The sequence below is a fragment of the Aotus nancymaae genome, unplaced genomic scaffold (assembly GCF_030222135.1).
Source record: "Aotus nancymaae isolate 86718 unplaced genomic scaffold, 86718_ANA_hifiasm-v0.15.2.pri h1tg000036l, whole genome shotgun sequence".
NCBI lineage: Eukaryota > Metazoa > Chordata > Mammalia > Primates > Aotidae > Aotus > Aotus nancymaae.
Window position 1 is genome coordinate 5,889,534 of NW_026988450.1, and position 17,221 is coordinate 5,906,754.

General features: G+C 38.5%; 1 protein-coding gene across 2 annotated transcripts in view; it reads right to left on the reverse strand.

The window, feature by feature from the left end:
- Positions 1 to 17,221, reverse strand: part of ATP6V1H (ATPase H+ transporting V1 subunit H) — a 99,578-nt gene that overhangs the window by 65,251 nt on the left and 17,106 nt on the right. Inside the window, exons 5-7 of one of the 2 annotated variants that reach the window (XM_064384181.1) lie at positions 14,489 to 14,602; positions 12,062 to 12,166; positions 8,839 to 8,892 (exon numbers count right to left, since the gene is read on the reverse strand). In XM_064384181.1, coding sequence (XP_064240251.1) covers positions 8,839 to 8,892; positions 12,062 to 12,166; positions 14,489 to 14,602 — 273 coding nt within the window. The remainder of the gene's footprint in view (positions 1 to 8,838; positions 8,893 to 12,061; positions 12,167 to 14,488; positions 14,603 to 17,221) is intronic. The other variant, XM_064384182.1, reaches the window with a different exon arrangement.

Here is a 17,221-nt window from a genome sequence, read left to right on the forward strand (position 1 = left end):
AAGATAGGCCTGTATGTGAATGACCTCAGACAAGTTACTGAACTTTCTCAATATGCAATTTCTTCATCCTTATGAGAACACTGCCAAGCACCCTGAATACTGTTAGATTTAAGGAAAATAATTCAGGCTGGACACAGTGGTTCAAGCCTGTAATCCGAGCACTTTGGGAGGCTGAGGCAGGTGGACTACCTGAGCTCAGGAGTTCGAAGCCAGCCTGGGCAACATGGCGAAACTCATCTCTACTAAAATTACAAAAAATTAGCTGGACATGGTGGCACGGGCCTGTAATCCCAGCTACTTGGGAGGCTGAGGCATAAGAATTGCTTGAATCCAGAAGGCAGAGGTTGCAGTGAGCCGAGATCACATGACTGCATTCCAGCCTGCGCAAAAGAGACTCCATCTCAAAAAAAAGTAAATAAATAAATAATTCATTTCACAACACAGCTAGACATACATAGGAACTCAATAAATTAAAACTTTATAAAAAATCCATGACATATAAAAAGTCTAATTAAACACTTGAAAAAGACAATGATTTTTAAAACCATCAGTTCAATAACACTGTCCCTTAGAAATTGTGCTTAAACCTGAAACTTAAATAGTAACAATAATCCCAGAGAGTTGCAAGCCCCTTCATTTTACCAAAGCTAGTAGGAGCATCTGATCAGGACTTTTCCTTAAATATGTACAGTAAGCCCTATAACTTTAAGAAATAGAGAAAGGAGGCTGAGTATGATGGCTCACACCCGTAATCCCAGCACTTTAATCCTCAGGAGGCCGGGGAAGGCAGATCACTTGAGGTCAGGAGTTCAAAACCAGCCTGGCCAACGTGGTAAAATCCCGCCTCTACTAAAAATACAAAAATTATCTGGGCATGGTGGCAGGCACCTGTAATCCCAACTACTCAGGAGACTGAGGCAGGAGAATCACTTGAACCTGGGAGGCAGAGGTTGCAGTGAGCCAAGATCATGCCACTGCACTCCAGCCTGGACATCAAACTGAGACCCTATCTCAAAAAAATAAATAAAAGTAGAGAAAAGAAAAGAAATTTCAGAGAACAGCCTTTAAGATGAACATGCTAATTTCACACATACAAAAAAACTTAAGGAAAAAATCATGAGTGTTATATAAATTCACAGAACCTAACACACATGATGCTACTAAACTTTGTTCTAATTTAAATACTGTTCATAAAAGCCTAAAACTTCAGAGAAATTCCAGGCACTCTAACACAAAAACACAACAATATAAGTACATCTGATGGAATAGTCAAACGTTATCAAGAAAAGGTTATCTTTGGTTGTACCTAAAAAGCAGTTAATTTAGTTCCACAAAAACACAATGTATCTAGTAATACAATTCGCCTGAAAACTCAAAACATTAGCAAAAATTAATGACAATGAAATAGTGCATTTTCAGCTCTAAAACAGTATTTCATAATGAAAACAATACTTTTTTTTCCAATTATCAGGTAGAAACTTTCTCTAAAGAAGATGAATCCCATCTTTCCTGTTTAGAGAGAGGACCAAGCAAGATTTCGAGACGAATGAATAAAAAGGCAACCTTGAGCACCCTCTTCTCTCCCGTTTACCATCAGTTTCCTCTCATCACAAAAATTCTTTGTTTCAGGGTAAGTCTTTCTTTTCTGTGGCTACTCACCATGCTATGTTGAAATACATTAACACACCATAAGGATGGATTCTTGGTTGTTATTTTAGCTTCAGTATTCCCGTTACAAATGAGCATATAAAAGGTGCTGGTCCTAAAGCTGACATACTCTCTCCCATTGCACACAATCAGGCAGTAGCCATACCATTCCAGAGATTACTTTCACAGTATAGACAGAAACGTAACTGGTAAATGATTAAATTATTGCCTTCAATTACACAAAGTAGACTGCATCACTTTCTTGTTTTTCACTTAAACTGAAGTTAAAGAGGAAATAAAAATGTCCACTTTTATGACACCAACAACTCATTATTATGATACCCATTTTTTCAGAAGAGGAACCCAAGACATAAACAGGTGATATAATTTGCTGAAATGAAAATACTGAGTTGACCTGGCACAGTGGCTCACACTTGTAACCCCAGCACTTTGGGAGGCTGATGCGGCCAGATCACTTGAGGTCAGGAGTTTGAGACCAGCCTGGCCAACATGGCAAAACCCTGTCTCTACTAAAAATACAAAAAATAGCTGGGCGTGGTGGCATACACCTGTAGTCCCAGTTACTCAAGAGGCTGAGGCAGGAGAATCACTTGAACCCAGGAGGCGGAGGTTGCAGTGAGTAGAGACAGTGCTACTGAACTCCAGCCTGGGCGACAGAGTGAGACCGTGTCTCAAAAAACAGAAAATAGTGAGTTAATCTTAGATTGGCACTAGAAGTCAACTCTCCTCCTGCTTGAGGTGGTACTCTTTGTACTGTGCCAAGCATTCTGGGCTAAGAACTTGCCACAACATGCACTTTCTATGCAGCAAACCTTGATGGTCGAGAGAAAAACACTATGTTCACTTCTCAACACATTAAAGAGAATATGATTTAGAAAAATTATCCAATGTTGCTGAAAATGCAAACTCTTACTGTGTTACAGTGAAAGTCACAACACAGGGAAAACAGCAACTACAGCATTCATCTTCTTGGTGAATGTGTCTCAGAGATCCATACACTACAGAATTACAAATTCAGTAACTGAGGAACTGCAAAATAAGTAGGCAATAAAAGAAACATAAAAATATCAATGACACTGTGTGTACAAAGTAAAACTAATGTTATAAAAATGTTTACAGACAAATTTTCAATATTCATCTTCATAATGCTAGGATGTAAGTACAAACTAAGTGACAAAGGATAAAAACAGTATTCATCTAAATTCTGAAAGTGTCAGCAATTGAAAAAACAAGTCTGCTTGCAGTAAAAGGCATCTGTTCCACAGAGACATGGTGAAAATGCACAGTACGCTGGTATCAGTGAAGCACGGAAATAAACTTTTCAAACATATCATTGACTAAAACACGGCCTAGAAAGCAGTTTTACGTGAAATGAAAAGATGCTGACCAAAGTTCTAAAAGTAACTAATGTTTCATGACTATTAAACCACTCTCTTTCTCTTAAAACTAAAAGGTGATTGTATGCATGTGTGTATGTGTGAGTTTTGCTTCTATACAGACACTTAAAAAAATACAAGACAATATCAAGTGTCAATAAAGAACTGAAACAAATGGAACTTTCATACTTTGTTGAACGGCAAACAAACTGAAAAAACTGGCAAGACCCACTAAAATTAAATTTACATACACCCCATTAATCAGCGATTCTATTCTAAAATTAGGTGCTACAGACATAAAGGTATACATCTGCCAAAAGATATGTACAAGAATGTTCACAGCAAGATTATTCACAAGAGTCAAAACACTAGAAGCAACCCAAATACTCATAAGAGAATGAGTAATATTCATATAATGAAATACTACACTGCAATGAAAAAGAATTACTGCTAAAGGCAATGAATGAATTTCAGAGACATGATGTCAAGCAAGAGAGTTCAAACACCTAAGAGTTTATACTGTATATGATTCCATTACATGGAGTTGAAGATCAGACAACACGACTCTATGGTAATAGATGTCATAATAACAACCTTTGTGCGAGTTGAGGTAAAGGCAGTAGGAGGAATTATGAGGCATAAATTTATCCCACTGAACATTTAACATTGGTGCATTTTCCTTTATATAAGTTATGACATAATAAAAGAAGAAATAGAGAAAAGAAAGGAAAAGAGGAATAGAGAGGAGGAGGACAGAATGAACACTGGAACAGGAATCAGAAGTTTTGTCACACAATGTTGGGCAAATCACTTAACTTCCTGAAAACTGTTTTCTTGTTAGCAAAGAAAAAGAAAAATAATATCAGCTCTACCAAACTGGGAAAAGGAAAGCAAAAACTGCTACGAAACTGAAATCAATTTCTATAAAACACTAAACAATTGTAAAGTACTATTATCATCAATACTCAGGAACAAAAATACATATATACCCCAACAATTCTCTAGAAGTTGGCAATTAAAAGAGATCCTCCAGTCAACAGTCATATCTAAATTAAGTTACGGTTTTACCAAAAAAAAAAAAAAAAAAAAAAAAAAAAAAAATTTTTCACTACTGGTTTACAAATTTATAAATCTTCAAAGTATGACTTTCAATCTGATGTGCTCAATTACATGACTAGTGGGAATCTTTATTATAGAAAAAAATTGTGAGCCTAACTAAAAAAACAGTGATTTACTTTATAAATTATTGCTTTGTATGCAACTTCTGAGAACATAATAAATACATCGTATTAGGTTAGCTTATTTTTGTTATCAGTGCTATACTTTGAAAACGACATGTAAAAGGAAGTCATAACTAAATATTTTACCAGTTAATTTTCTTTTGCATTTCAGAATATATCTCCAGGCAATCCTTCCAAAATTCAATACAAAGCCCATTTTATAATAAAGTGTTGAACAGCTCGTGTAATTTACTGAATACTGTGCTGAAAGCAAAAAACATAATGGTTGTATGGATACTTGATGCACTATTCCTACCAAATGTACATGGTTTTCGCACAACTGTAAAGGTGAAAAAAGTTGGACCATCATAGGTCAGGGACTATCTGTAATTGTCTGTGAGTTACTCTAGGTCCCCACAAACTTCACAACTCACCAGCTAGAGCAGACTACAATTTAAGAACAGGCCTGTACTACATGAATTACTGATGTGGCCCACTGATTTCTGCTACTTACTCAGCACTTTTGATGGACTTATAGTCAAAGCAGTAAAGAACTAAAGGAAGGAAGTCCTCTACCTCTTCTGAAGGGGTGACAAGTATTACGACAGCACAGCATTAAATTAAAAACAAAGTCAAAGCAGTGAAACTAGCCTCCATTAACAAGAATATTAGAACTGCCATAGAAAATAAGATAAGCAATCTGGTCAAAAGACAAAAAAAAAAAAACAACTAAGTCCTGGGCCGGGCGCAGTGGCTCACACCTGTAATCCCAGCACTTTGGGAGGCCGAGGTGGGAAAATTACTTGAGATCGGGAGTTCGAGACCAGCCTGGCCAACATGGCGAAACTCCCATCTCTACTTAAAAAAAAAAAAAAAAAAAAAAAACTAAGTCCTTTTTCCTCTCGATCTAAAATACTGTTACTGCATGCTAAAACACAGATGAATCTTGAAAACATTATGCTAAGTGAAAGAAACCAGTCACAGAAGCCCATGTATGATATCATTTCTATGGAATGTCCAAAAGAGGCAAATCCCGAGACAGAAAGTAGGTTAGTGGTTGCCAGGGCTTGGAGGCAAGAACAGGAATGGGCAAGACTGTTAATGTGTACAGGGTTGGCTGGTTTGTTTTTCTAACATGTTTAAATGTTAGGAAGTTAGACTGTGGTAATGGTTGCACAATTCTGTAAATATATTAAAAACCACTGAACTAGAAGAGGATGCATTTTATGGCATGTGAAATATATTTCAATAAAGCTATTTTTAAGACTAAATAAAATTGAAAGTTTACTTCCTCACTCACACTTCCAAGGGCTCCAGAACCACATATGGTTAGGGGCTGCCTGGACAGTGCGGCTATAGTGACCTTTCTCCCATCGCAGAAAGTTCTACTGGACACGACTGCTCCGTTAAATCAAGAGGCAAGATGAAACAAACAAGGAGGGCCTGGCAACCTAAGTCACTAGCAGTGACACAGCATTCATCTAGCAACTACTCATGCCAGATTGATTCCACAACAAAAATCACAGAGAACAGGACACAGACACATGTGGGCTCTCTCGTGTATCCTTCTCCTGCACATGCATACTGTACAAATGAAGCTAGGCAGAAGAAAAAGGAAAACAGAGAAACAAACAAATCCCCAGGTTCTTTCTAAACCTTCCAAAGTTTGTGAAGGAGTCACAGTATTCTTTCATCAGGGCATAAGTGTAACAATCCACTTCCTCCCTCTAGCGCCTTCCTCAGAAGAAAAGGCTTACAATTCACATTAAAGGATCAGTAAAGAACTCTAAAGTACATATAATCTGATGTCTACTTCCACAATTAGAAGACAACATAACGCACTTTAAGGAAATTCCACTTCTGTGTAAAAACGTTTCACTGGGCACGGTGGCAAGGCCAAGGCAGGTGGATTGCCTGAGCTCAGGAGCTCGAGACCAGCCTGGACAACACAGTGAGACCTTGTCTCTACCAAAATACAAAAAAAAATTAGTGGGGCATGGTGACATGTGCTTGTAGTCCCAGCTATTGGTGGGGGTATTGGGCTGAGGCAGGAGGATTGCTTGAGCCTGGGAAGTGGAAGTTGCAGTAAGCTGAGATCATGTCACTGCACTCCAACCTGGATGACAGAGTGAGACTCCATCTCAAAAAAAAAAAAAAAAGTTTTTGATGATCCACTCATAACTTAAGATGATGCTTCTGAGGCCATTTTAAAAAGGTAAGACTGCCAAAGTCTGTTTATTTAACATTTTGCAGTATAAAACTTGTTTTATACTGACATCAAGTGGCAATAATTTGTAATGCAGTTTACCAAACAGCTTTTTTCCACTCTGAAAACCTAAAAGGATTTAAAAATATGATATTGATACCTTAAAAAGTCTGAGTAAGCCATGTGACTTGAGGAATGCCTAAAGATCCAATTCCAGCTCAGCTACCTCACGAGTAATTCTCGAAGCAATTCACTTCTTCAGAGTCTCTGCCACTCATTAGTTGTGTGACCTCAGGAATGTTGGTATGTTTTTCTATTCGGTCTTACTACTCATTCATAAAATGTGGCTAATGATATGACCTACATTGAACAGGGAGTGTAAATATTCAAGGAGATGAGAATGTAAAATGAGTAAGTGTTCAGGACATAGTAAGTGCTCAATAAATATTGGCTGCTAGATTAAGATTCCCCTTTGGAAATACACGTATGAAAGGAAGGGCCGACACTCTATAAGTTGACAGTCATCTAAAAAAGTAAGAGCTTCAGGAAGAGTCCAAAAATATGTTCAGGGTTGAGAGGCACTAACGGGAAGAAGGTAAGAAACCAAAGGCCATCTTTTCCTCACTCACAATCACTCCTGATGTGAATTCCACTTGGGATGTATAAGAATCTACCAGATAAATCACTTTAGACCAACACATCACCAATTCAATTAATTTTGTTTTTCTAATGCATTGCACAGAAAATAGCAAAATAATAATGTCATGTCAGCAGAGTTTATATCTCCTTATTTAAGCTCTAATAACTTAAATAAGTTTAAGTCTAAAATAAATAAGATAAATAATTTTTCAAACTGGTAGAAATTCAAGTCACATGAAATAAAGATTTTCAATTTAAGCAAAATAAAGATTGTCAATGTAAACATCTGCTTCTGACTGAGAAACGAGATTTCCTACTCACCATTTCGCCAACCCACCATTTTCTAACCCTACCAGGCCCCAAGATCACACAACTAGTTCTATATCTTATTCTGATTCCATTTCAGAAGGCTAATAGCCATTTTCTGACCTAACATATGAGTCATCATCAAACACTTCAACACATGCTCCAAGAGAAGCCCAGTTTCAAAATGGATTCTGCTGCCATCTATGATCTTAGAACACACATACCCGTAGCATTCATTCAGATAATGGAAGTATCAGTAACCAATATGGATATTAAATGGCTCCTACAGAGATCATTTAGGTCTACTGCAGGCAGGTTACAGAAACTACCCTTTAAAGATGCGTCCTAATTTCCTAGCAATATTTCCAACAAGTTAAGCTAGATGTACTTCTGTTTCTGTCTCCTTTTTCCCTATCTTTCTCTCAAATGACTCTCATCATGAACATCGTTATTTGTCCAATCTTACTTCCAATTCCTGAGCTATTCCTAGAGCACAGCAAAGTTAAGTCATTCCGAAATGGGAATGATAACTTTAGCCAAGAAAGGAACTTGGGGAGCCATAACTAGTTTTAACCTTTAACCTTTTGGCTCTACAAAAATGTGGAGATTGGTCAAAAAAGAAAAAAAGTCGGGCAAGGGGTTTGGCCACCGTGTGGTGCCACACAAAGCCTTCAGCTTCACAGTGCAGCAGCCAGTTTTAGTGCCATCAAGTAACTGAATTTCTTGGCTGGGTGCAGTGGCTCACACCTGTAACCCCAGCACTTTGGGAGGCCAAGGCAGGCAGATCACTTGAAGTCAGGAGTTCTTGAGACCAGCCTGGCCAAAGTGATGAAACTCCATCTCTACTGAAAATACAAAAATCAGCCAAGCATGGTGTCGCATGCTTGTAATCCCAGCTACTCGGGAGACAGGAGAATCACTTGAACCCAGGAAGCAGAGGTTGCAGTGAGCTGAGATTGTTCCACTGCACTCCAGCCTGGGGGACAGAGCAAGACTCTGTCTCAAAAAAAAAAAAAAAAGGTAACTGAATTTCTTTTAAATGTCCGACATTTTGTTCACCTGTTGATTAGGCAGATATCAGACAGTTTAATCAGGTAACTGAAGTTTAAAGAGAAAAACTTTATGATTATTTGCTCCAGTTGCGCTTCTGAATTCAGATTTTTGCTTTGATTCTCAGGTCTGAAACAAAGTGGCCTGGAAAACAGAGCAACGGGGAAAAACAAGTCTTAATGACTACCAGAAAAAAGATGATCCCCACAGACCACCAATATTTATATGTAGTTTATAATACAATCGCCTGGCTGGAGGTGACCACGGATTGATAGTTGGGGACTAGTAAACACCTTCAAAATTTTAAGTTCTATAACTCAAAATATTTTTGGAATGTTTAGGAGGCCAGTGAATTAAGAAGGAATATACTTACATCATTTGAAGAGACTGTTCCTGTTTCAACAGCAACACCGCTACCACGCAGTTTCTATTACAAAATAAATAACTCATTATTTAGTTTTGTTTTAACTTTATCCTAATTTATCGGCTTACAAAAGGGAGCTAAGCACATTTTCTCCTAATTCTATGTAATAATTTTTCCCCTATAATTTTATTCCTAATCCTACTCAATAAAAAGCAAGGGGATGACATAAAATGTTCTAAAGTTCGTTACACTCTTCTAGAGACAATACATTAACCAGTAAATAGCTAAAAATGGAACAATAATAAACTGACTACTCAGCTCAAGGTAAATTTCATGGGTGAAGCTAGTGCGAATTTCTAAATCTTAGGATTTATTTACCGAATTGTTTTTCCAATAAGATGACTGCCTTAAACTGAACTATCCACACTATATTCTGTAGCAAGGCTTTCAAAAATAGGTGCCTGATGTCAGGAAGGTACAATATGAGACTTGGCTATTCACAGCAAAGCTAACAAATTATAATGACAATCAAAATCTGAAATGTCATATAGAAACGACCAAAGAAAATTTAAGGCAGAAAGTCAGAGGCAGAAAGTGCAAGAGAAAAGCAATAATGAATTTCTGAAAGGAAATTTTTATTTTGTTTTATTCAATAACTACTATCTAGGAAGTACAGGCATGAGTCCCCATAACCCAAATGCAACACTCCAAACTACCCAAAAATGCTTCAAAGGCCAAAGAACAAAACATCTAACCTTGCAACTAACTTGGACTTTTGAAAGTTTATTCCTATTAAAACTATGAAATTGTGGTACTTTCTGTGAGAGAGAAAAACACTTGTGATAGAGAAAAAAGGGACACTCCAGATGTAGCACTATCGCATGACAACTGAGCAAAGTGGCAAGCAGTATCAGAAATGACTGTTACTGTCTAAAACGAAGAGTCTGGATTTTAATCATGATAGAAGGCTATGAAGAAGTACCCGTCCGCAGCAAGAGGGACAGTGCAATGAGGGCCAAGCAGAAGCGGTAACCAGACTAGGAAGCAAGGCCAGGCTGCACCTGGGTACCCAGACGAGGTCCCCCGCAGCAGAAGGACCCACAAAGCAGAGGCGTTGCACAAGTTAAAGTCCACAACTTAAAGCCAAAGACTCTATGATAAAAAGAGTGCACAAAAGAGATTCAGAATATACTTGAAGAGCATTGATCTATAAAAACTCAATTCTAATGAAAACTATTCTAGACACTGACTATACCTGAAAGCTAACATTACAGCAGAATGAAGTTTTGTTTTTGTTTTTGAGACAAGAGTCTCACTCTATCACTCAGGCTGGAGTACAGTGGTGCGAGCAGCCTCAACCTCCCCAGGCTCAGGTGATCCTCCTGCCTCGGCCTCCCGAGTAGCTGGAACTATAGATGTGCACCACCACACCCAACTAATTTTTCTACTTTTTGTAAAGACAGGGTTTTGCCATGTTGCACAGGCCGGTCTCAAACTCCTGGGCTCAAACAATTGGCCTGCCTTGGCCTCCCAAAGTGCTGGGATTACAAGCATTAAGCCATTGCACCAGGCCTGGAATGAAGTCTATTTAAGGGGGGAGATTATTTCAAAGTAGGAAAAAAAGGAGAGGTATATCCTATATAGCTAAACATTCTGATCCCAAATGATATGCTACATTTAGAAATTTTAAATCTCACTTTCACAAGCTTGTTTCTTACATGCTTTAAATATCTTGTTTTTTTAAATACCTCACAAACTCAATGAAATCTGCAAATTGGTGGCTCTTATAAAAACACTTTCTAAAAACCAAGCCCCAAACCAGTTAAAACTGATGCTATTAACATAAAAAGAATTTTGTTCAACAAACTCTAAAGTATCTCTATCCAAATATATAAATGGCAATTAGGTGCCCCAAAAAAGGCAGGCAACAAAGAGACAAAAAGTAACCTAAGCACAATACGGTGTCTTTCTTACGCCTCAAATAAAATCTATTAAAATAATAAAGTCACCTGAAATCTAAACGACAACTTTCAAAAAATTTCAAATAGATATTTATTTGTAACCTAACAAGCTAATAATATTGTTCCTCCTGGTCCCATGCCTCTGACGGGTCACCCTCACATCAAAATCTCATTCCCTTCTACCTTTTCATCTCCAGAATCCTCCTCCCTGTCCACCTTCAGTTCTCTCCTCTTCTGAGTATCAATCCAATCAGACCTCTTCATACCTACACTTCATCCCTGTAAGCCTGAAGCTAACACTCCACAGAGCCATCACTCGTATCCTGTCTTTTGCCCTGTTCTGAGGAAACATGAAGACAAAACTGAAAACTTGTCATTTTTCCAGTCACTACACCTGCAAGCTATTTTCCTCCATAGAGACATAGAGCTAGAAAGGCCTACAAGCAACTGAGATGACCAGTAGGCAGCCTCCACGTTGTTCATTAGGCCTAACCAATCCCACCCTGAAACTGTGAAATTGTGAGAACAAGCCAGTGTGTGTGACAGCATCCTTTCACAGCTGGACTGGGCAGCTCCAGGCTCGCCCAGGGACAGCTGGAATCATGGGAGGGACTCAGCCAGACAAGGACAAACAGATTCGCTAACAATGATCCAGAGCATACTGTTTGCAGTTTGAAATGCCCCTGATGGCACCCAGGACCAGTTTGTTTATTAGTATACTCGGTTAGACAGATTAGCCTGATTATGTGATCAAAAGGGCATAAAAGATCTCACTCGAAACTTTCAGAGAGCTCTCCCAAAACCAAGATTTCTCACACAAATCTTGGTGGTTCACAATCCTGGGGCAGCCGAGGGAGCTGCGCCTGGAAGTCTCTCGGCCCGAGGCACGCTCTCTCCTGCTGCACCATTTCTTTTCCTTTATCGAAGCCTCACACGCGCGTGCTCTTTGGAGCTGTGTGGGTCCTTTCAATTCTCCAGCCTCTGTCATCTTGGCAGCCACCTAGAAGAAAGGTACTCCCTGACCCCTGAAAGGCATGAATAAGAAACCCCAAGTGGCAGAAAAGACAGAAAGGATTGAAATGAAGCCAGTCAAAGAAAGAAAAAGCAAAGCACACTACCATATCTAAGAGTAGTTTGGCTTACTTGTCAAGTTCAAAATGGCGTTATTTTAATAAAACATTTTTGTAATTCAACATATTTACTATAAAAAGCTTAAAAGAACATGGATGTTCCATTCTTTTCAAAGATACTTTAAAAAAAAATTCTTTTACCTGTGAACTCAGCTGAGTTTTTATCCAATTGAAATAGTAATTTAAGTCACTGCCTTCCATCAGTTCTTTTCCCCAAGCTGCTAACTTGGCAATAATTCTTGCTGCCTGAAAACAAATAAGAAACACATTTGAATGCAACATTAATTCTAAAAATCACATTATATACCTTAAAAAAAGGATTTGTAACCATTTTCCTACACAATTTCTTAACACTCAACTCCTCTAAAAAGTTTATATTTCATTTTCAAAAATATATTTTGAAACAAACATTTAAAATATATTTTTAAATATTTCCATCAAAGTGAACCAAAATTAGCTGGGTCTTAGGAACGTCTTGACACTCCCTGTATTATTTTGAGTTTCAAAAGTAAAATTGGAATTCATTATATGACCACCAAAAAAAAAGAACACAGAAATGTTTCTTAGAAGCAGACTGTCACCAAACCACTTGCCAGAATTCTAAGCAAACTCTACAACAAATGGCCAACCTCTCCCACACTCATTCAAGCCCCCTGGGAGTTCTAATACTTAAAAATCCATTTCTTGGGATAATATACATCCTAGGTATTAGTTACCTCTCCCAACATAAACATCCTTTCTCCTCAAAGATTTCTCCATTTTCTTCATGCTATATAACCATTATTTTTTTTTTAATTAAATAGGCAATATAAAGTACTACTTCTCCACACACAAAGCAATTTAATAAATACTCTATCAGTACTAAGAGCAAATCACTGTCTTAAAACTCCAAATCATTCAGCAATAATTCATCCCAGTAGAAAATGAAAGCCTACCCTAGCTAACCTCAAAATAATTTCCTGTGCTAGTAGACTCATGTTGTTCTTACATTTGAATACAGCAAACCAGACTGACTGGTGCACTTCCAAGGTCAGAATGTCAGACACTTAAGCGTTCTGGTGTATTTAGAATTCTAGGGAAACATAGGGACTAACCGGGGTGCCTTTAGTCACTCATTGAGTTGTGACATGCTGGGGTTTTCACAGGCCCAGCTAGATGAATTTATAGATACATTATCTAGTTTAAACTCATCTTACTGTCACAAAATAGGCAACTGACTTAAAAGAATTACTGTTAGGAGGCCAAGGTGACAATATTACCAGCAGTGCATGCACGAGACCAAGAAACAAGAGATCTGACATTTACTCCTAGCATAAGCTCTTTATCAGCACATGGTAAACCAGTGGGAGTCTGCCGCTCAGAATGTGTAAGATTGGCCAAAAGTAAATGAAATCATCAAGAAGTTAACATAGATTTGGCTGCACAGTAATAATGAACCTTTCCCTAAGTGTGTATCTGTTTAATGTATTTGTCAGTTTTGTTACAGCATTAGGAGGACATTTAAACCAAACAGTGAAGGTAAGTCTCTACAATTTTAAAGAGGGAAATACATTACTGAAATATATTAAAGAATAAAAAGTATTCTTTAAAATACAGTTTATTTCATCAGTCCTCCTTAATTTCTTTTTAGGTATTTCATAATGTACACAACATACAAATATGCTATATGAATACAATATACTGTATGAACACATATACATGTGGAAGAGGGAGGGAGACAACACACATGCTCAAAAATGTTTCACCGCCAGTGGCCCTTGATTTGAAAACTTTAAAAACATCTACTGAAACAAGAGCCTCTGGAGCTACCACATGCCCCCAACCAGCTCCTGCCATCCCCATCCCCACAGCCCACTCCCCAGTGGGAATAGAGGCTTGTTTGTACAAAGGTTTATTCTCTCAACCCTGCTTTCAGACTCCATGAAAGATTCTGCAGTACTAGGACTTCCAAACATAGCCTAAGTTTAAAACAGGAGTGTATTTAAGATACTGAAAAGCAATCAAGTAATTACTTAAAATAAAAATGAAACACAGTAGCTGCTTCAAAGTAAAATTTATGTAGTAAAATATGGTTAATCCCGCTACAAACACTGTAGAGCTATTTACACGTGAGAATTCTCTACCGGCTTTGATGCATTCCTTAGAGTCTACAAAACCTTAACTGTGTCAGAGCAACCCTATCTCCCTCCAACTACCAATGTCCTGTCTCTACTGCACAATATTGAAAAGCTAATGTCATAGTACTTACTCCTATGGGAACAGACAGGTTACTAAGTCATAAAAGGCCCAGGTTTCTTTCTTACCTAAATGAGAATGTGATCACAATTTTATCTGGCACTTAAAAAATAAAATAAAATAAAAATTTTAAAAGAAATCCCTTTCTTCTTGCATTTAAAAAGAAAAATCTAGCTGGGTGCAGTGACTCATACCTGTAATCCCAACACTTTGGGAGGCTGAGGCAAGTGGATTGCTTGAGCACAAAAGTTTGAGAACATCCTGGGCAACACACTAAGAGCCCCCTCTTTAAAAAAATTAAAAAGAAAAGAATCCAATGAATTCAAAATTTACCATATGAACAGTAAAGGGATCCTGTCGATTCAACATTGGCAGAAAGTAGGGCCACGCAGTGTTCTTGCTACGTCTTGCATAGTCAAAGAAAATGCTAACACGTTGATGATTTTCCTAAAAAAAAAAAAAAAAAAAGAAATGATATCACCAATCAGAACACATTTTGCTAAAGAATGTAACGATTATGCACCACTTCTCAACCTCCCATCAGTCTGTGTTCTTTTTTCAATGTGTGTGTGTATGTGTGATTTGTCTCTCTGTCATTATTATTACAGGCAGGGGGTAGGGATGGTGGTACGGACCAATATTTTACTAATAAAATCACCTTTAATGATTATGATTATTTTAAATCACAAAGTATAAGACTATAAGTCACACTTCTCGGCCTGCATTTCTGACCTGCTACTCCCAATGTAGCAGGTCTGCACCCACCACCGACACCCCTAGTGTGAGCACCTGACTACCACGAGGGAAATCAAAACCAGGAAGGAAGCAAGAAGAGCACCAAAAAAAATGCACCTTAAACTACTAACAAACAGGCAAGGCAAATGGAATTAAATGAATCGCAAATGTTCAAGGTTACTTCTTAGCATATCATGGTAGAAAATTTGGGATAAACACAGTAGAAAACAGCATATGCTGCTGGTGGACATAGGAGGGAATTCTTAGTTCCAATCATGAAAACTTCACCTCTCACCTAAATTTTCTCTACATATCACTGGCTGAGATCCACTTTCTGGTTCATTAAATGACTAATAGCTGTTAAATAGCAATACTTTTTAAAAAATATTTTTAATACACCACCATATCAGCAGTAATACTTTTTTTTCTGGTTTTTTTTCATTTCCATAGGTTACTGGGGAACAGGTGGTATTAGGTTGCATGAGTAATTTGTTTAGTAGTGGTGTGTGAGTAGTAATACTTTTTTAAAAGCACAAATAACTGCCTAAACAAAAATTCCTGTTTTCAGATTAACATTTAATTACTTTTAAATTTAGTGGATTTTACTGATTAATATTGGTCTACACTAATAATTACCTATTCGAGGAATAGCCTACTGCCTCCTCAGTTAATGAGCCATTATTGTTTACAGTAACAACTGAAATAGTTGTAACAATGATTTTATCAAGGAACCCAAAATTCAGGTGAGCCATCATTGCTTCATTGGTAGAGGCACCCAGGTTACAAAGCTTTAAGAGAATAAGGATAAAGAAATCCTTCCAATCAGGTACACTTAGCAACTGCTGTTGATATCCAGGCATAGAAAAGAATTTAATCCTCAAAATCATGTGCTAAAAACTCAGATGTGAGGAAATGTAAGCAATTCTGTTCAAAAACATTTTGTTCAGAAGTGATAAGGGGAGGAGGGGAGAAAGGGAGGGAGGGAGAAGGGGAGGGAGGGAGAAGGGGAGGGAGGGAGAAGGGGAGGGAGGGAGAAAGGGAGGGAGGGAGAAAGGGAGGGAGGGAGAAAGGGAGGGAGGGAGAAAGGAAGGGGGAGCGGGGAGAAGCAGCAGCAGCAGCATCTTTAAAAGATTGGGTGGCAAAAAGAACAAGAAACAAAAGAGAAAATTAGGGTTCTGTAAGACAAAATGAGACCAAAAAAAAAAAAAAAACTCCAAGTACACACAATCTACCTCCCACCAAAAGAAAGTCATCTATTAAAGAAACTGCCAGCCTTGGCATATAGTGAGAGCCTTATCTCCACAAATAAAAAATTTCAAAAATTAGTCAGGTGTGGTGGTGAGTGCCTGTATTTCCAGCTACTCAAGAGGCTGACGTGGGAGGACTGTTTGAGCCCAAGAGTTTGAGGTTACAGTGAGCTATGATGGCGCCACTGCACTCCAGCCTGGGAGACAGAGTGAGATCTTGTCTCAAAAAAAGAAAAAAGAAAGAAAGAAAAGAGAAAAGGAAAAGGGAAAAAAAAAGGCCAGGCACAGTGGCTCATGCCTGTAATCCTACCACTTGGGAGGCCGAGCCAGGCGAATCACCTGAGGTCAGGAGTTCAAGATCAGCCTGGCCAATGTGGTGAAACGTTGTCTCTACTAAAAATATAAAAATTAGCCAGGTGTGGTTGCACACACCTGTAATCCCAGCTACTTAGGAGGCTGAGGCAGGAGGATCCCTTGAGTCCAGGAGGCAGAGGTTGCGTGAGCCAAGATCATGCCATTACATTCCAGCCTGGACAAGAGTGAAACTCCATCTCAATTAAAAAGGAAAAAAAGCAAGCAAGGAAGGGTGGGGGGGGAGAGAGAGAGAATAACACAAACTGCATATCACAAGGGGAAAAAAAAAAAAGAAGTCAGGCACAGTAGCTCACACCTGTAATTACAGTACTTTAGGAGGCCGAGTCAGGTAGATCATTTGAGGTCAGGAGTTCTAGATCGGCCTGACCAACATGGCGAAACCCTGTCTCTACTAAAAATAAAACAAAGTTAGCCAGGCGTGGTGGCACATGCCTGTAGTCCCAGCTATTCAGGAGGCAGGCGGGAGACTCGTTTGAACCCGGAAGGTGGAGGTTGCAATGAGCCAAGATCATGCCACTGCACTCCAGCCTACACAATGGAACGAGACTCCATCTCGGGTGCAATGGCTCACACCTGAATCCCAGAACTCTGGAAGGCCAAGCCTGGCAGGCAGATTTCTTGAGGCCAGTAGTTCAAGACTAGACTGGCCACCATGGCGAAATCCCATGTCTACTATAAATACAAAAATTAGCTGGGTGCGGTAGCACAC